General features: G+C 47.7%; 1 protein-coding gene across 6 annotated transcripts in view; it reads right to left on the bottom strand.

The window, feature by feature from the left end:
* The window catches only part of DOCK9 (dedicator of cytokinesis 9), a 287,811-nt gene that overhangs the window by 72,702 nt on the left and 195,065 nt on the right, over positions 1 to 20,044 (bottom strand). For 4 of the 6 annotated variants that reach the window (XM_068128621.2, XM_068128618.2, XM_068128619.2 and 1 more), the window contains exons 22-35: positions 19,934 to 20,020; positions 17,016 to 17,105; positions 16,709 to 16,824; positions 16,480 to 16,549; positions 16,199 to 16,324; positions 15,687 to 15,758; positions 6,195 to 6,341; positions 5,858 to 5,941; positions 5,557 to 5,668; positions 4,126 to 4,304; positions 2,495 to 2,611; positions 2,271 to 2,400; positions 872 to 987; positions 435 to 584 (exon numbers count right to left, since the gene is read on the bottom strand). In XM_068128621.2, coding sequence (XP_067984722.1) covers positions 435 to 584; positions 872 to 987; positions 2,271 to 2,400; positions 2,495 to 2,611; positions 4,126 to 4,304; positions 5,557 to 5,668; positions 5,858 to 5,941; positions 6,195 to 6,341; positions 15,687 to 15,758; positions 16,199 to 16,324; positions 16,480 to 16,549; positions 16,709 to 16,824; positions 17,016 to 17,105; positions 19,934 to 20,020 — 1,596 coding nt within the window. The remainder of the gene's footprint in view (positions 1 to 434; positions 585 to 871; positions 988 to 2,270; positions 2,401 to 2,494; positions 2,612 to 4,125; positions 4,305 to 5,556; positions 5,669 to 5,857; positions 5,942 to 6,194; positions 6,342 to 15,686; positions 15,759 to 16,198; positions 16,325 to 16,479; positions 16,550 to 16,708; positions 16,825 to 17,015; positions 17,106 to 19,933; positions 20,021 to 20,044) is intronic. The other 2 variants (XM_068128622.2, XM_068128620.2) reach the window with 1 other exon arrangement.

Here is a 20,044-nt window from a genome sequence, read left to right on the forward strand (position 1 = left end):
AAAGGTAGAGCATGGCGATTGTGATATATGACAGGTTCGACGATATGTTCGGCCTGAACAAAATTGGAATCAAAATGCCGGAGTGTGGAGAGTCAGCCGCTGTACCGCCGTAATGACATCAGACGTAATCACATCACCCTGTCATGTGACCAGATCCTCAGCTCTGATTGGTATACATTTGAGGAGACATACAGACAGACATACACTGTTCTAGATGGCTTTGCTCCATGGGCTATGCCGTAAAAAAGAATAATCATGTAAAGACTGAAAAACAGATGAGGAATGAAATATTTTTTGAAAAAGAAAAATGAAAAAAGTAACCGGTGGCAAAGTTTAAGACACCAGGATTTTAAAAAGAGAAGTAAATGGAGGAAAGAAGGTAGCAGGGGGCAAGGGGAGGATGGAAGACAGGCCGAAAAGCAAGAGCTAATGACCGAGTCTGTGCACGGGTAAGTTAAAGGCCTGTCCGGTGATAGCAGAGAGAAGTCCATGGTGGCGTGGCTGCGGTGGAAAGGGGGTGCCCAGGACTTGTCCATGGAGTCACACTCATGAGAGAAGTGGAGTGCACCTGCACACCGTGTCCACTGTGCGGAAACAGTTTGAGCATGCTAGGATGCTCACAAGTGTGTGTGTAGATCTAAACTAACCACAAAATGATGAGTGGTTTGGGTTCAAGCAATTATACTGGTAAAATTGGCACGGCGATGCATGATCAACCTGAAAACCAATGCATGGACGTTTTCCAGCTTTGACAATGAAAAGTGGAAGGAAAAACCCCGATAAACGATCATCTGAGTTGAAAGAAGGAGACGGGTTTGTTGTGGTGGGAGTAGAAGAGATGCATTATCCTATGCGGATAAAAGATTCCTACCTTGTCGAGAGACCCGCCCCTGTCTTGGTAGCGCTCGGGCAGGCTGGCTGTGGAATCCACACTGATGAGTGAACCACGCGAGTCTGCGTTCCTCACTAGGCCAAGGGCTGGTGTCGCTGCAAACAAAGACAGACAAAATAATTTCTTGTCAAACACTTGACCCACAAACGTGTTCCTGAAGCATTCTTCCTTCACCACTAATACAACACAACCATAAGGCTTGCACTGGGACCATGGTAGCATTTTCGCTGTTCATCTTCACCAAAGATGATCCGGATCTTCAACAAAATCGAATCGAATCGTCCTTGTCACACACCCAACCGGTCCACAAGTTTCGTCCAAATCCATCCATAACTTTTTGAGATATCCTGCTATGTATCGTTTTTGGCCCTATCTCCCAATGGTGAAGAATCACTTAAAAAATTCTAGTAGCCGGATCCGAATCCGAATCTTCACCAAAATCTAATTATTTCGTCCTTGTCACATCCGCTAGATCTCTGCCAAATTTTGTCCGAATCCGTCCACAACTTTTTGAGATATCCTGCTATGTATCGTTTTTGGCCAATGGTGAAGAATCACTGAAAAAAATCTAGTAGCTGGATCCGGATCGGGATCTTCACCAAAATCTAATCATTTCGTCCTTGTCACATCCGCTACATCTCTGCCAAATTTCGTCCGAATCCGTCCACAACTTTTTGAGATATTTTGTTCACAAACAAACGGACAGACAGGGGTGAAAACATAACCTCCATCCACCTTTGGTGGCGGAGGTAACAATACAAAAAGATTGACGATTTTAGGCTACCTTGACCTTTTGACCTCAAAAGCCATAGGCTTCAGTGACCCAATATGCAAATCCTACTCAGATTTAAGTCAATCAGATGGAATATGATGATTTTGTGAACTTGACCTTTGACCTTCTTCACAGAACACAGGTTACACTCGATCAATTGGTTCATATTGGGTCACTGAAATATTGATATTTTATGCAACTTTGGCCTTTAACCCTTTGATCTAAAAAAAAAAAACCTATTGACTTCTAGCTTTTGATTGGTGATTCAACCGAGTGACCCAATATTCAAATTATTAAGATTTCAGTTCAATTGGATGAAAATGGATGATTTTATGTGACATTGACCTTTGAAAACAGTGTACCATGTGGTGTCATACATGGCCTTCAATGTCAATGAAAAGAAAAATGAAAGTGAATTTCAGCTTGAAAACAATCTTTCTTTAAATATCTTTATAAGCAAGCAAAACTTCATGAGGTTTCCAGGTTCTTCATTTCTAATTTAAATTTTAGCCACGGATGAAGAACAAATCTTTAAAAGAGTGCTACCTAAAACGTGAATTGACAACGAAGGCACAAAGACTGTGGGCATAAGGCCCATTCACTCACTGGTGCCAGAGATGGCGGAAAGAATATCCCTAGGAGCTCCAGGATCTTGTGCAGACCCCTTCAGTGGTGTTGTACTCATGTTGACACCTCCACTAGCAGGAACGCACACAGTGAGATCATCTCTAGATGCCTAGGAAGGGATGTTAAAAGAGGCAGAGCAATGAATGAGAGGGAAAGAGAAAGCTTGAGAAAATCAAAATAATGTGAAAGGAAGTGCAAATAACCTGGCTAGCTGGGTTTGTGGGGATCATTGGGTGGTCTCTGACATTGATTCTGTGGACGTTCTCAAGGAGGAGACCCAGCAGTGGGAGGTATAAAGAGGCAATACGGGCTTGCTGGTTCTAATGGAAAAGGATGAGAGAATTGTGGAGGGTGATGGAGGAACAAGGAAAATCTGGAACAAAGAGGAGATATAAAATGACATTTTCAAGAAAACTTATACAAAGCAAAAACTCATTAACATGCGGAACCTTTAATTATTGTATCATTGTTTATTGACTTCACTTCATTTTTCCCATTGAATTGATAAATAATTTGCCTTAAAGAGGATGTAAATTCAAACAGACTGGGAGTTCAAATTTGACCTGAAATCATGTTGATACCCAAATATGTATAACTAGTACATACACCCACTCGCTATGGTAGCGGCACGAAGGGTCATGTTATTATCCTCTCTGCGGTATATACAGGTAGTGGACAAAATAATGGAAACACCTCCGTGAATGAGGGACACCAAACATTGGCTTCCACACATGTGTGTGTCACATGTGGTAATTAAGCAAGTAACGACGTAATTACGCAAACAAGTGTGCCCTCCCTCCCCTTTTTAATCCCTACAAATGGACGGATCCAGATTGGGAGCACACCCCCATGAAACCTTTCTGTACTGATGCATTGTACCAAATTTGGTCCGTATCGCTCAGGTAGTTGTGGAGAAGATGTTTTAGTGAAAATGAGTGATTCAGGGAGGGTGCCCGTGGCCCCTTTCCAGGGGAGATATGGCCATGAAGAGCATAACTTAAGGTTAGGGCAATAGGGCATGATCCCAATGCTGTGTGGCGAGTTTGGTCTGGATCTGTCTGGCGGTTTCTTTGAAGATTTTTGAATGAAATACCAATATTTGGGGCAAACCCCCCCCCCCCCTCCCCCTTTTACTCCCTTTATGGCACATCTGGATGTTGAGCACAACCCCATGATACCTTGCTGTCCTAATGCATCGTATTAAATTGGTCCGTATCGGTCAGGTAGTGTGTGAGGAGAACATGGTTTCGTCAAATGTTAACGAACGTATGTACAAACATACGTAGGGGTGGCCGGACCTACTCTATGAGGTTATTTCAGAGAAATAACTGAATGATAATAAACGGTAAGCATTGGCATAAGGCAACATGGGATCTATGGGACACATGGCCCATGTATGCCTATTCACAAGTGCCCGATATGGACCTTCCTTACCTTACACACTACCTGACAGATATGGATCTTCTTTACCTCTTTTTTCTCTTTTCCTGTTTGTTCATTCCCTTGCTTATTAAGCCAAGAAGTGGCATTATGTACATAAATACAATCTAGCATCGGCACTCTTGCTCGGAGGGCGTGAGTGACAATCTCGGCTCACTTTAAGTGGGCAAATTAAAATGGTGGTGACAAAGTGATACTTTCTTCTGGAATACACTGTACATTGGGATATACTGTAACCATAGTTGGCCTTTCTGGACCATACTGTAATATTTTCATTGTGACTGTTGAAGAAAATGATGGAAGAAAGAGCTGTATCGATTTACTATTCCCATCCATCACAAAATCAGAAATTATTTGCTTCAATTCTCCCACGTACAAACCATCTCAAACTAACCTTTTGTGCATAGCGATCATCAAAAGAGTGTTTGGCCATCAGGTTTTTGAGTACAGAAATGGCCACCAGGCGGATATTGTGGTTTTCTTGCAGTGCGGCTCCCATCTCTCGCAGCAGGAGACCTACCAGGAAGTGATTCCGAGAAAACTCTTCGGAGAGAGTGTACTCCAGCTGAAGGTCTGCATGAAGGAAACAAATGAAACATGCTTATAACATGCTACATAAAAGATAGTTCCATCTGCCTAAATTTTAAGTTATCCACTTTTTAATTACTTATAATTGTCTCCCAAACATCAAATCACTCTTGAACTACTTCTAATAATTGAATGGACTTGAATCATTAATTGGGAAATTTTCATGCAGAATAAATTGTTCCTTATATCCATGAATGGCAAATCACCCAGGAATTCATGGCACAATAAGCAGTTGAAAATGTAGCACAACATTTCCACATGGATGAAAGGAAAAAAACAGACTTTATATACATATATATCTTTTTTTTTTCTTTTTTCTTTTTTTCAAGTGTTTATATTTGTGCATTTGTAAGTTATTCTTTCACGGCTGAACCGTAGCACCTAGAGGCCCCAAATTTTGGGTGAAGGTACATCAGAATCTCGGCAAGGTTTTAATGTACCACACGCTTGACTTGCTGCCCGTTTTGATGCCACCATAAAGTGTATATTTGGATTTGGGGTCAGACAGTGCTGCAGCCGATATTTGGGGCAAATATTTGGGATATTTGCCCACAGGCAAAAGGTAACCACCATAAGGCCAATAACTCCATAGCTTTTCAATATCCACCATGTCCCAAAATCACCGCCAGGAAAAGCTCACCCAACCGGTCAGCCTCAGGCATCCCGCTCCCCTCCCACCCCCTTTTTCAGGGTAGCCCCTGCTAGTTAGCTATAAGACACAAACTGGTTTAATGCTGGGATACTCCTGACAAGAATGTTACCAGTTTGTTATCGGCAACTATTCTTATTTATTATCCAGCTTTGCAAGGCAAAGCACAAACAGCAGAGCAAATGAGGAAGCCCAGTTTGATTTATTGACCCCTGCTTGTCGTTTCAGATCAAAGCACCTTGTATTACTCAAGTAATTGGAGCAAGTAAAAAAGGCAAGCCAGGGAAATGATCTTTTTTCTTTACAAGATTGAGGCTCATGGAAGAGCTCGGTGACAGAGTATTAACTGATAGTGGGGCAACGGTTGGAAACAATAAGCAGGGGAATGAACAAACAGGAAAAGAGAGAGAGAGAGGTGGTAAGGAAGGATATCAACCACAAGTAAGAGGGTTTGGTTAGGAAGAGTTAATGTGGGTAAGGATGGTGGTGCACCACCTGCTTGGAGGGAAGAAGTTGATAGAACAACCACAGGAAGGTGAAAACATGCCTCTGGAATGTGAAAGTACAAATGCTTGTGCATTCCCAAACCTTGAAAGCGTTGGATTCTGCCCTTGCCAAACACCATGGGCAGGTTGAGAGGGATGAAGTGCTCATGGTTGCAAATCTCCCTCAAGCAACCAAACTTCATCTCAAAATGTGGCTTTCATGGTCAAATGGTTTGGGGACAGGGAAACAGGTATTTAAATTACATTTGTGGGAAAGAGTCGTACGACAGGAAGTTGACAAACACATTTGGATATTATTGAACTAATTCGGCAAAATCAAGAACTGCAAATATAGATAATTAAAGTTACCCTACAATTGTGACATAATCATCATCTTTTCTTACCTTTGTGTCTCCAGGGTTAAACTCTGACATGTACTGGTTGATCAGCTGGAAGACGAATCCTCGGTCCATGAGCGTGAAACAGCGCTGATAAGTAATAACAGACACGATCAAAAGGTATGCGTGCATCTGCTCTGCACATGGTAACGTCAGCATGAAGCATACATACAACACAAGGAAGTGACTAGATCATGGCATTGCATGTCAAGGAGTGTTTTATCATTCTGTACATTGCAATCAGGAACAGCAAAACTAAAAGTGGTATATATATATATATATATATATTAATTTTTTTGAGGCAGCTGGAAGAGTCATCAGGTGTCACAACACCAAGCTGTACCTTCAGGAAAGTGGAGAGACTGCGATTGGCTGACCGTGCCTCATCTGGGCTATCTTTGTACTTGTGCACCACTTGCTGGAGCAAAACAGTCATGAGCGCTTGCAGTGCTTGTTGGTATGAGGGTGGGAAACGCTGCGCACGAAACATCTGTGGGGGTGGATATAGACATTCACATAAGAACAGGAAATAAAATGGAGATAAGTATAATTTATACTGCATAAAATAAAAAAAAGAAGAGAATTACATTCTGCTCTCACTCTTCCTCGAGCCTCGGCGGTGAATACTAAAGAGGCATTTAATCAATTGAGCCCTTTTTCTATACAATACTGAGGCTCACGGAAGAGTGAGACGACACAGCATAAAAAAGCAATGAACTGATAGTGGGCCACAGGTGGATACAACGTGCAAGAAAATGCTGAAATAATTCTCCAGATTTCTCACTGTAATGATACAAAAAACTCAAACAACTGTAGAATGAAGAACTAATCTTGCTAGTGAAGGCTAGTGTCGATCTGCAGTGATGGACAGGTGTAACAATGGACGAAATCAACAGAAAGTTACATGACATATGCTAACCACCGTGGGAAGCAAGAAGCTGAGATTTCATGCATTCCAAAGGTACATCCAAAATGTCAGCCTCTCCTTGATTTCCATCGCCATTGGTGTATCTCAATTAAATTTCTGTAGATTTCATCCTTTGTTCTATCTTGTCCACAGAGACAGATGGGCAACTTCATGAGCAAGACTAGTTCTTCTTCATTCCATTTTAAAATTCTTAATTTTCTTAAATTCTTAAATTTAAAATTCTTAAAATTTAAAATTAAAATTCCAAAATTATCATAGATAAAATACACTACCAGTGAAACACACAAAAAAACTTTCAAACATTAAGACTTGTATCTCTCTCCTGTTTATACATTAAAAGCCACATCAGAAGTATATATTTTGGTTATATGCAGACATACCTGACATACCATGACATGTCGTGGACTACTCACTGCCGGTGTTTTGCTCCAGCATGACAATGCTGGGCTCCATACTGCCCACGCTACAGCTGCAACCGAGGACCTGCATTTTGAGTGTCTTCCTCATCCACCCGACTCGCCAGACGTCGCCCCTTCGGATTACCACATCTTTGGGCCACTTAAAGAGGCACTTGGTGGAACCACTTTCCGATCTGACTAAGAGGTCCAAGAGGCGGTGCACGAATAGCTACACAAGCAGCCAAAATATATTTTGAGTTGCATTTAGCCTGGTGTTGGGCTAGCGGCTAGGGTGCCAGCTTAGAATCCTAGCATCCTGGGTTCGAATCCTGGTCGATCGCTGAATTAACGCCAGGGGGGTTGACTCAGCCTGTCATACCTTCCGAGGTCGGCTAATTGAGTACCAGTTCACTGGTAATTCCCTGCTTGTCGTAAAAGGCGACAAAAAGGGTTGGCAGCAGGAAGGGCATCCGGCCGTAAAACATTGCTTCAAAAAGGGGACCGAAAAACAACAACCACGGTCCCCGAAAAAGGCCAACCCCCGCTTTGCGGGGAAAAATGGCCTCTAAATGTGGTTATTTTTTAAAATATATATACCTACCCCCTCGTGTAGTTTCACATGTAAAATTGTTTTTAATTTTGTGGAAGATTCAATATTTTTGAGTAATGCTCTTTCATGAAAAAAGTTTCAAGGAAATGTATTTTTTAAATTATCAGTACTAATTGTGTGCATGTATGTTCTTAAATAAGTTTTTTTTAAATCACACCCCTGTCCGAAGGAAGCGCATCAGCTTGGCATTTTAAAGAAGAAATAGGCAAAGCCAAGAAAAAAATGAAACCCTTTAGAATTACCCTTTGGAATCCACTTGGATTACACTTTAGAATTACATTTTACAACTCTTTAAAACCCCTCCAGTATTACATTTCAGAACCCTTTAGAATTAAACATGGTGGGTTAGAAAAGTTCTTCATTTTTGCCAGATGGATGGAAGGAAGGACATAGCTGGATATTGAGGTGCCTTCACCACTTCAAAAACAAGAGTGGAAGTCCAACAGCGGCGTAGCCGGGCTTGTAAAATATTTTAAACCACAAACATATATGATTAGCTTTTTAAACAGTCACTAATGCTGATGATAGCATTGAACAAAGAGATTTGGAGGAATCCAGACATCCATGAGGTAAGTTTTACTTACAGAACTGAGCGAAGATCTACTGTAATCTATGTATCCCACAAGGGTTGGGTAAATAACATGACCCTTCCTGCCGCTACAGTGGCGTTTTTCGTAACGGCCTTTTGAAACCCACCAATTAAGGTTTTGTTTTAAAACCCACCAATGAAACCCAATTTTCCTGCTATTTAACACGAAACTGAAAGGGAGGAAGACCGGGTTGTGCTCATTTACCAAGCAGCTAGCTAGCGCTTGCCAAGCCAGCCGTTCCTTAACAGTTTTAAATGGAGTGCTTGCTCGAATGCTTCAACCAAATGGCGATCTCTCCACAATAAACTTGGTAAATTAACACACATCCAATGTTCTTGAGACCAGACCAAAGATCGACTGTAATCTACATACACCAAAGAGGAATGACCCTTCCTGCCGCTCACTGAGCGGGTGTACTAGTAAATAAAATGTCGGTCGGTGGAGTCATCCGTCGTAATGACATCATAGACGTAATGACGTAGCGCGACGGCCGAACACAAAACTGCCGCTACTTTAATATATTGAAGATGACTATGCTTTCGATATTTGATGATCATTTTAACAATCGGTTTGTTTGCGTTTCACACTGAATGAAAAACGTAAAGCATGGCGATTATGATATATGACAGGTTCGACGATATGTTCGGCCTGAACGACATTGGAATCAAAATGGTGGAATGTGGAGAGTTAGCTGCCGTACCGCCATAATGACATCGGACGTAATCACATCACCCTGTCATGTGACCAGATCCTCAGCTCTAATTGGTATATGTTTGAGGGGACATACATACATACATACATACATACATACAAACACTGTTCTAGACTGCTTTGCCCTATGGGCTACACCGTAAAAATACACAAGTTACTATACTAATACAATAAAAGCTGTGTTATCTGGCACCTATGGGACATCTTTAAAACTTTATCTTTGAAACTTTAAAACACTTCACCTTCTCAGTTAGCATAGGTCCTGAGATTGGCACTCCCCCTCAGAATGCACTCTGCCTCAGAATGCACTCCGCCTCAGAATGCACTCCGCCTCAGAATGCACTCCGCCTCAGAATGCACTCTGCCTCAGAATGCACTTCGCCTCAGAATGCTTGAGAGCAAACCATTCGTACAGAACTTATCAAGCTGTTCCATCTTTGGCTTGTGTAGAGTACGGCGAATGTCGGCAGCTTTGTCTGTCTCTGACTTGATGTAAAATTCTAGTAACTCGTGCTTCTGGGCCTTAATGTTGTAGATGGTTGAGGATCCGACATTGCACTTAGGCATCAACACATCTCTATCGTCTCCCTTCTTTACTCTCCTACATGTGTCAATGACCTGGTTGATTGTGAGAACAATCCTCTTCCTCTTCCCACCAGTACTGCCTGACGGGGCAGCAGATGCCATGATGCTTTGAAAGGATAACTTCTTCTTCTTCCTCCTACCACACCCAAGTTTTCACTTACATGTTCTACCCAAGATTTGGGATTGCTGGGCTCGGTTGCTGGGCAGAGAGAGCCGGATGTGTCATGGCAACGATTAGGACATGGATTTGTTCATGCTTTTTTTTGGTGCATTCAACCTTGATTCAGGAAACATCAACGACAACTAAAGGGGATGGTACACAGTAAAGAGAAGAAGAATAAAAATGTTACAGTGTGGCGGACACAAAAGCCCACTGGCGTGGTGACATCATTCCGCGCACCAAGTGGGCGGTGGCCACGCCCGAGGGGTAGGCGTGGCCTCATGATATACACCGGGCACGCAGCCCGGAGCGCGCCAGTGTTACAGTGAGCTCCTGAAATAAAGACGCTTATAAGTTACCGCTTGTCCGCTTCCTCCTTGCTCGCAAGCAGCGCGCGTAACGCCGCGCTTTACTGGTGACCCCCTTGACGTTGGATCTGCCGGAGCGATCCTTCCACACGCGACGCCATTGCCATGGCCAACTTCATCAAACTTCCCGAATTTTGGCAGGCTCAGGCCGAAGTCTGGTTCGTCCAGGCCGAAGCCCAATTTCAGCTTCGGCGCCTCACCGGCGATGACACGCGCTAATGCCACGTCGTCGCCTCCCTCGGGCCCGGCACGGCCGCTCGAGTTGTGTCCGTCCTTCGCCACCCACCGGACGGCCACAAGTACGAGGCACTCAAGCGGATACTCCTAGCCACGTTCGGCCTCACGGACGACGCACGGGCCGACCGCCTCCTGGATCTCCCCGAGCTCGGTGACACGCGCCCGTCGATCCGAATGGACCATATGCTGTCACTGTTGGGCGACGAAGCCCCCGGTTCTCTATTCCGGGCGCTTTTCCGTCGCCAACTTCCAGCGCAGGTTCGCCTCGCGTTGGCCGGGACCGGGCTAACGGAACCCCGAGCATTGGCAGCCGAGGCGGACAAGTACTTCGCCGCTCCGGACACGCGGGCGAGAGTCGGCGTGGCCGTCACGGCCCTCGTGGCTGATGCTGCTGATGCTGCTGCTGATGCTGCTGATCCACAGCATCAGCTTATACAGCATACGCAGCATGCTGATACGCACCTCGTGACCGCCGCCACGCCCCGCCCACCGCCGCGGCGAAAACCGCCACCGCGGGGAAACCCGCCAACTCCACCGGCCTGGTGGAGCCAGCCGCGCTCCTCCAGCTCCACCACCTGGTGCTGGTTCCACGCCAAGTTCGGCCACGAAGCTCGGCAGTGTCATCCGCCATGCTCCTTCAACAGGTCGGGAAATGCCTGGGCCGGCGCTCAATAGTGGCGATGAGCGCCGGCCGTTCGAGCAGCCTGCTGTTCATAACGGACACCTTCTCCGGACGCCGTTACCTGTGCGTACGGAAAACGCTGCCTCTCTCTGCGGTTCGGAGGGCAGGTTTTCCGATGGACGTTCGTCACCGCCGACGTGCCCATGGCACTGCTTGGCGCGGACTTCCTGTGCGCTAATGGGCTCCTGGTCGACGTCAAGCGCAGACGTCTTGTCCAGGCCGAGACGTTCAGCTCGCTCGCTTGTGCGTTGCCCAGCTCAACGAGCGGCTTGCCAAGCGGCTTGCCGAACGGTCCGGTTCCGGCCACGTTGGTCTGTACGCTTCCGGCAGCGGACGCATTCACCCGCCTCCTCGCCGGCTTCCCGGCCCTCACGCGGCCCACCTTCTCGGCGGGGGCCGTCAAGCACGGGGTGGCCCATCACATCCCCACCGTCGGGCCACCGGTCTACGCCCGGGCACGCCGCCTCGAGCCGACGAAGCTGGCGGTGGCAAAAGCGGTGTTCGCTACCATGGAGCGACTCGGCATCGTTCGGCGCTCAGAGAGCGCTTGGGCGTCGCCGCTGCACATCGTGCCGAAGCCCGGCGGGGGATGGCGACCGTGCGGGGACTATCGCCGTCTCAATGACGCCACGACTCCCGACCGCTACCCTGTCCCCCACATTCAGGACTTTTCCGCCCGTTTGGCGGGCATGTCCTTCTTCTCGAAGGTGGACCTCATACGCGGCTACCATCAGGTCCCCGTCAGGCTGGAGGACGTCCCGAAGACGGCGGTCATCACACCATTCGGACTCTTCGAGTTCCTGCGCATGCCCTTCGGTCTGAAGAATGCGGCTCAGGCGTTCCAGCGACTGATGGACAGCGTCCTGCGTGACTTGGATTTTGTCTACGTCTACCTGGACGATATCCTCGTCGCCAGCGCGTCCCGCGAAGAGCACCTACGCCACCTCCGCATGCTCTTCGAACGCCTGGGCCAGCATGGCCTGATTGTGAACCCCGCAAAGTCCCAGTTCGGCGCCACCATAATCGATTTTCTGGGGCACCGTGTCACCAGGCACGGAGCCGTCCCCCTGCCGGCCAAGGTGGAGGCGGTGAAGGGGTTTCCGCGCCCCCGCACGATCAGAGGGCTGCAGGAGTTCCTGGGCATGGTGAACTTTTACCATCGGTTCCTGCCCCGTATCGCCCAGCTCCTGCGCCCCCTGCACGAAGCTCTCCGAGGTAAGCCGGGCAAAGGCGACGTTACCTGGACCGAGCAGATGGACACGGCGTTCACGGGCGCGAAGCTCGCCTTGGCTAACGCCACCATACTCGCGCACCCGGCGCCCGATGCATCGATCGCCCTCACCACCGATGCCTCGGACTACGCGGTGGGCGCGGTGCACGAGCAATGGGTGCGTGGAGCTTGGCAACCGCTGGCGTTCTTTAGCCGGCAGCTTCGCCCGCCCGAACGCCGTTACAGTACCTTCGACCGCGAGTTGCTCGGGCTTCACTTGGCGGTCAGGCACTTCCGCCATCTGCTCGAGGGCCGGGCGTTCACTGCCTTCGTCGACCACAAGCCGCTGATCTTCGCGATGGGCAAGGTCACCGAGCCGTGGTCGGCCCGGCAGCAGCGTCACCTCTCGGCCGTGTCCGAGTACACGACGGACATCCAGCACGTCGCGGGGAAGGACAACCCGGTGGCGGATTGCCTTTCCCGGGCCGTCGCCCACGCAGTCCACCTCGGCATCGACTATGCCCGGATGGCAGCGGACCAGGCCGCTGACCCCGACGTCCAGGCCTTGCGGACCGCCGTCACGGGCCTCCGCGTCACCGAGGTGGCGTTCGACGGCGCGGCCGCGGCCCTCTTGTGCGACGTCTCCCTCGGGCGTCCTCGCCCCATCGTGCCCACGGGCTGGCAGCGCCAGGTGTTTGACGCCATCCACGGCCTGTCCCACCCGGGCGCGAGGGCCTCCCAAAGGCTGATCGCCGACAAGTTCGTCTGGCATGGCCTCCGGAAGGCCGTCCGCGGCTGGGCCAGGACGTGCCTCGCGTGCCAGCGCACCAAGGTGCACCGGCACACCCAGGCCCCGTTGGCCCCGTTCACGGTGCCGGAACGCCGGTTTGACCACGTCCACGTGGACCTGGTGGGACCTCTGCCCCCCTCGCGGGGTTTCACCTACGTCCTCACCATGGTGGACCGCACCACCCGGTGGCCGGAGGCCGTGCCCTTGGTGTCGACAACGGCGGCCGATGTCGCGCAGGCTTTCATCGCCACCTGGGTCGCCCGGTTCGGCGCCCCCTCAGACATCTCGTCCGACCGCGGCCCCCAGTTCACCTCGGAGCTTTGGGGGGCGGTCGCGCAGGGGCTCGGGGTCCGGCTGCACCGAACCACGGCCTACCACCCCCAGGCTAACGGCCTGTGTGAGCGATTTCACCGCTCATTGAAGGCCGCGCTCCGGGCCACCCTCCGCGACGGCGGCTGGGTCGACAGGCTCCCTTGGGTCCTGCTGGGCCTCCGGACGGCGCCCAAGGAGGACCTGCGTGCATCCGCGGCGGAGTTGGTCTTCAGGCAACCGCTGCGGGTGCCGGGCGAGTTCCTCCCCGACTCCACGGCACCATGGTCCGCGGCACAGCAGCGCTCCGCTCTGCAAGAGACCGCCCAGAGGTTCGCCCCGGTGCCAACGGCATGCCACGGGCACCCACCGACGCACGTCGCCCCGGAGCTTCGCACGGCGGAGTACGTCTTCGTCCGCCACGATGCCCACCGGACACCACTGCGGCCCCCGTACGACGGGCCTTTCCGCGTGCTGGAGACCGGGGCGAAGCACTTCACCCTGGACATCGGCGGTACTCCTGACCGCGTTTCGGTAGACCGCCTCAAGCCGGCCCACCTCGACGTGGACCATCCACAACCAGTGGCCCGACCCCCACGTCGGGGCCGCCCCCCTGCGGGCGGACCCCCGGCACCGCCCAGCCCCGCCGCCATGCCGCCCCCCGGTCCTGCACCCATCCCAGGGGCAGCCAGGGGCATCCCACCTGGCATCCCTGCACCCCGGACGCCGCCGATCGCCAGGGGGCGCTTCGGCCGGGTCATTCGTCTGCACCGCAAACTGGCCCTCCAGGTGCGCGGGAATTCTGGGGGGGCGCGTGTGGCGGACACAAAAGCCCACTGGCGTGGTGACATCATTCCACGCACCAAGTGGGCAGTGGCCACGCCCGAGGGGTAGGCGTGGACTCATGATATACACCGGGCGCGCAGCCCGGAGCGCGCCAGTGTTACAGTGAGCTCCTGAAATAAAGACGCTTATAAGTTACCGCTTGTCCGCTTCCTCCTTGCTCGCAAGCAGCGCGCGTAACGCCGCGCTTTAACAGAGAAACTTTATAGGCATGCATATCCGAGATGGTAACGGTTCCAATGGATATTCTTAGTTTATTCTTCACAGGCGGACAAACACAGGATGAACAGAAGAATAGACAGAACTGTATGGTGTAGGTGTGTGCGGTCTTCCCTGTTGTGAAGTGTCCGGAGACATGACGCAAGCCGATTTGGCAGGTCGGGAGAGGTTGACACTTTTCAGCGGATCACCTTCATACTCTTGTGACCTTTCAGACCCTTCTCCACCAGTTTGGCATGTCCCATTTAGCGTGTCTCATCCGGCATACCTGGGGTCTCTCTCCGTCTGTTGTGTTTCCCTGTATCATCTCTCCAGCGTGCGAGTAGTGTAGCCACATTTTACAGGCCAGGCACCTCGATCCCCCGCAGAGCGGTTTCTCCCCCTCACCCCACAATTGTCACGTCTGTGCTCCCACAGCACTGAGACACCATCTCAGCAGAGCATGCACTGGGGTTCACAGCTAGTGCACATGGATCCGCCATATTGAAATGCAGTTGTATGATGTGAAAGGACAATGGGGGTGATTTGAGAGTTATCACAGAGGAAAAAGAGGGATAAAAACAGACACAAGGGCTGAGGTTAACAAGGACATTCTGATCACTGACATCCAATTGTGGTCGTTGCTAATTGGGGTTACAAATATTTATGCTAACTTTCATTAAGAGATTAAAAGGTGTCAACTTAATTAGTTAATAACATGCGTGTTTCTCAATCGTGCTGTTCATCTTTTATGAGCGATTTAAATGCGTGTTTCCCAATCTGTCCGTTACCGGATTTTGTCGCCAATTGTGACCCCCTCAGTCATTTTCTTAAATAATAATTGATGAATAATGAACCTCTCAGTCATTTTTATAATAATGTATTTATTTTACTACAATATTGTGGTGTACAAATTTTCCAGAATGATGTACAAATTGCATGCTAGTAATTTTTGCATGAAATATGCAGTTTGCGTCGAAGCAAGCAGGTCTGCAATGTAAAATGTGATCACATCTACAGAAAACCAAAACAGGAGTATTAAGGCTCAGACATAACAAATGTGTCTACAAGCTGAGAATAAGAGGTGGTAAGGCTTGCACTTTCACCCAGGAGTAATACATATTCATTATTTAAACACAACCTGTTACACATTGGGCATCAGAACATAATCCGAATAACATAATCCAAGTAGGATCCCCATACCAAAATTGCCCACCTTAATCCGGCCACTCTCGATGAGATGCTGCGCCATCGACTTGATGAGGATTTGAAAAAAGAACCACGAGTACTGCAGGTATAGTGTATGGTGAGGGAAGCAGGTAAAATAATGAAAATTGATTGGGAGTTGTGGGGTATCAAAAGACAAGGAGAGCAAAATGGATGTTGGGTCATCGCACTTTCATTGAGAACAATGAGGTGTCATCGTGTGTAAAAGCTTCATAGAGTGATATGGATGGAAAGGCAGAAAAATACACTACTCACAATAAGTTAGGGATATTGTGGGAGTGAGTTGATTTTTTTTATAGGGGTTAGGGTTAGGGTATTGAAATCAAGAATGCTGTGTTTTTTCACACTCATTAATAACCATAGAATTAGGACCAACAACTTTTTTCAACATAATTAATACACAAAATCAACCACACCGAAGAACCTGCCAATATCCCTAACTTATTGTGAGTGGTGTAGATATACAAGGACAATCAAAACAATGTGCAGATCGGGTGGTACCCTCAGCAGTTTATTGGAGGTCAGGAAGTCAGCAGAAGTCTTCAGCAGAGACGTCATGGCTTTTGCAAGCTCTTCATGAACAGTCCGACATTTTGAACCGCTCCACACTTCCGTTCTGAACACGTACTGCGCAGGGAAGGAAAAGGAGTAAAACTACCTTCAATTGCAGCAGGTGAACAGTTCATAGCAAAATATTCGGAAATATTTCAGTGTGTTCGTGATTCTAATAAAAGAGGAAAAGCACAAAAATATAATTTGTCTATGGGACTGCAAAGACTTGCTTTTATGTACGAGTGTAGACAGTGTTCTTGTCCTTCCTCATTGCATAGAGAGACAAAATGTACGAGCACCCTGTTCGTTAGAGATCGGATAAAAACTGATTACATACAAATGCTTTGAAAACTTCAGACGCTTTAGTTCATAATTTTTCCATGAAAAAAAAAAATCTAAGAAGTAATAAAGAATAAAGAAAAATTCCCCAACCGGAGTACAAATCGAAGGCTGCCTCACCGAGCAGAGTTGACCGCAATATCCTCGTCCGTGGCATGTGTGAGCACATGGAAAAGCTGATTTAGCAGTGTCGGCACAAAGCAAATGACCACGTGAGGTTCTGTGGCATGAAGACTCTACAAGAGATGAACATAGCAGCTCTATATTCCAATCCTTCCAATTCCAAATCAGAAAAGCAGCCTTCTCCTGGCTCCAACGTAATGTAATTCATGACAAAAGCTGGAGAACAATGTGATTTAATGGAGCAATGTTTAACAGCAAATAGGAACTCCAGAAACAAAATACTGAACCATGAACCCTCGCTCACCTTTAGGAATTTGACAAGCATTGAGCCACTAGCAAGGTTGCATTCTTTCATCTGTTCACAGCATTTGAAGAAGTTGTGCATGTGGGGATCCTGGTTGGACAATAAAGGGAAATTCAGGATGTAAGGACACATCAGAAAATTTCTATCCAGAAAAAGGCAGTTATATCCATCAAGCCTGAGCCAAATTCTAGCACTCCATTTCAGTGAGGCACACATTTTGGTGCGTCGGCATTGACAATCATACGATGGATCAGTTAGGGCCGCTGCACAGGAGCTGACGCAACGCAACAAGATTGTTGGAACAGTTTTTGATAATCACGTAATGTGTGGTGTTACGGATTTGTCACTTCCGTCGTTGTGGTTTTCATCCACTGGAAACATTTTTAGTTCCATGTACTATTATTGTTATCGTTTAAATGAAATGGAGATAAATGTTTTCAAAAGGAAAAATTAGTGTTTTAAAAGAAAAACGAAATGGATCGGGAGAAACCGGAAGAGAAGAAGAGGAAGCGAGAGCGGAGCAAGTGAGGTCGGGAAGAAAAGCCGAGCTACTGTGAGGTCTCGAGCAGACGCTGGCGAACGTGGGTCACGAGCGAACTTTGGTTTTCCTGGGAAAGGGATTCCTGTGACAGAGTAGTGATCGCTGTGACAGATAAACCTGCGTGACGGGTTTTGCGGTTGATTCCGAAGAGAATCGTTGTTGGAGAGCAGGTACGCCTCCATTACGGGCCCGCCTGCCATTTCGCCTCGCTCCCGCCATTTCGCCTCGCTCCCACCATTTCGCCTCGCTCCCGCCATTTTGCCTCGCTCCAGCCTTTTCACCTCGCTCTAGCCATTTCACCATGCCCAGCCGTTAGCCTAGTTTGCGTGTGTAATGTGGATTTCGATTGGGAATTTGCGGTTCTCCGTTTGGGAGCCGCTGAACATTCATACCCGAAGGTGTGATTTCCCAGTCGCCTTTTGGGTGCACCTTTGCGGCTCTTCGGCAGCGTTGACTGTCAGCCGACCTGGATTCTGGTCTCGATACGACATGTTTCTTGTGATCACAGGAGCGTGGATCGACTTTGGCCTGGTGCCGGGACAGAGACTTTGGGGAATGTTACTTTTCGCTCACGTGGAGCACAGTGAGTTATCGAGTAAGAAACTGATGGTACCATCATAGGAATATGGTATTTTGGTTGTGCAATTGAAAGTATATTGACCTTGTGCTGTTATTCTTGTGTGACATTAATACAATACTTGTTTTTTGGTAACAATTGGTTGGTGTGGTTTCACCATTGGTCATTGACACACATAATAACACATCTTTCTGCCGTGACTCCTTTCGGGGCTCGGAGGTACACCGTGACCGGGGTTTGGGGAGGAGCACGTAACAGTGGTGCTGGGCAATCATCGTAAATTAGTGTTTCAGTTGCTTCGGCAACAATCATAAAAGTTGAACATGTTCAACTTTGACGATGAGTTATTTGTGACAATCTTGCACCATCGTGTCATGTGCCGCAGTCTCCAACATCATGTAATGTGCAGCCTGTGTCTAAAGTGTGTATATGTATATTGTATGTGTGTGTGTTTAGAGTCAATGCTCATATAAATTGCATTAGTAATTTGTGTAACGTAATGCTTAATTATGTAACATAACATAATGTAACACAACACTTGAATACCATGCATTCTGACGTACTGTGTGTGCTGACAGGCTTGATTAAACCTTACTATTATTCAACATATGATTAGATCTTTCGGGGTCCTTCATCATGCATAACAATCGACCCAAACAAAACCAAGGGAAATCTGATGCACTAAACCTGGGCAGTGCATAAACAGCTGAGACCTACAGGCCTAATGTGTCAGGCCCACCAGGAAACCAAGATGGCGGCCATATTATTTCGCCTGGGTGCCATGGTGGGTGGAGTCGAGCGAAAAATGTGGATGGGGTCTGGCAGCTGTCCGCCCAGTGGGTGCATATTTCAAATATTGACCCCCCCAACAAGAACCCCAACAACAGCAACGTGCTGTTTGGCTGATCAGTTTGCTCTTGATCAGTTTGCAAAATCAGCTGATCAGCTGATCTGATCAGCAGCTGTTTGATCAGCTGATCAGTTTGCAAAAGGCTGATCAGTTTGCTCTTGCCATCTACCCAAATCATCCACCAAGTTTTATCATCCATCCACAACTTTTTGAGATATTGTGCTGTCTATCGTTTTTGGCCATATTTCTCAATGGTGAAGAATCACTTAAAAATTCCAGTGTCCGGATCTGGATTTTCACCAAAATCTAATCAATTCGTCATTGTCGCACACCCAACCTGTGCTGCAAATTCCATCCGAATCCGTCCATAACATTTTAAGATATCCTACACACAGACAGACAGGGGTGAAAACATAACCTCTGTCCATCTTAGGTGGCCGAGGTAATCAAAGATTTTAGCATTCTCATCCTCTCCCTGCATTTCTTCTTCGTCATCGTTTTGTTTAATGAAAATCGTGTAGCCGTCAGTTGTGTCGTGTGCAGCAGTCTCCGATAAAACAAGTTTGTCCAAGATTCGTTGCTGACGATTTGGTTTCGTCATGTCAGATAGTTTATGGCTGCCTTAAGAGCCACCAACAAACATCAGAACTAGTTGAACTAAAAAAAAAAATCAGTTTTTAACTTAAATGAGCAACATAACAAATCTACAACAAACAAACAAAAGGAAGTTAAAACAAGAACATTATAAACTTACACAAAGCCATAATAGAATAGAAAGCGTGGGGGATCTGGAGATATAATGAAGAAAAATAAATCTGGCAAACAGCCTACAGGAAGGATCATTATCCTTTCTTAATATTTATACAATTTAGAACAAAGTAAAATAATTACAAGAGCTGATTATGAGATTTCACAAAGTAGAGAAAACTAATGTAGGCATGCAAACAAACCTGCGTGTAAATGGTTGAGATGAGGTGAGTGGATACTTTAAAGATCGGTTTACCTCCATCGACCCATTTGATCTCCGGCCCTGTATGCTGTGAGGATAAAAATTTGAGCAA

The sequence above is a fragment of the Myxine glutinosa genome, chromosome 9 (assembly GCF_964187855.1).
Source record: "Myxine glutinosa chromosome 9, kmMyxGlut1.1, whole genome shotgun sequence".
Lineage (NCBI taxonomy): Eukaryota > Metazoa > Chordata > Myxini > Myxiniformes > Myxinidae > Myxine > Myxine glutinosa.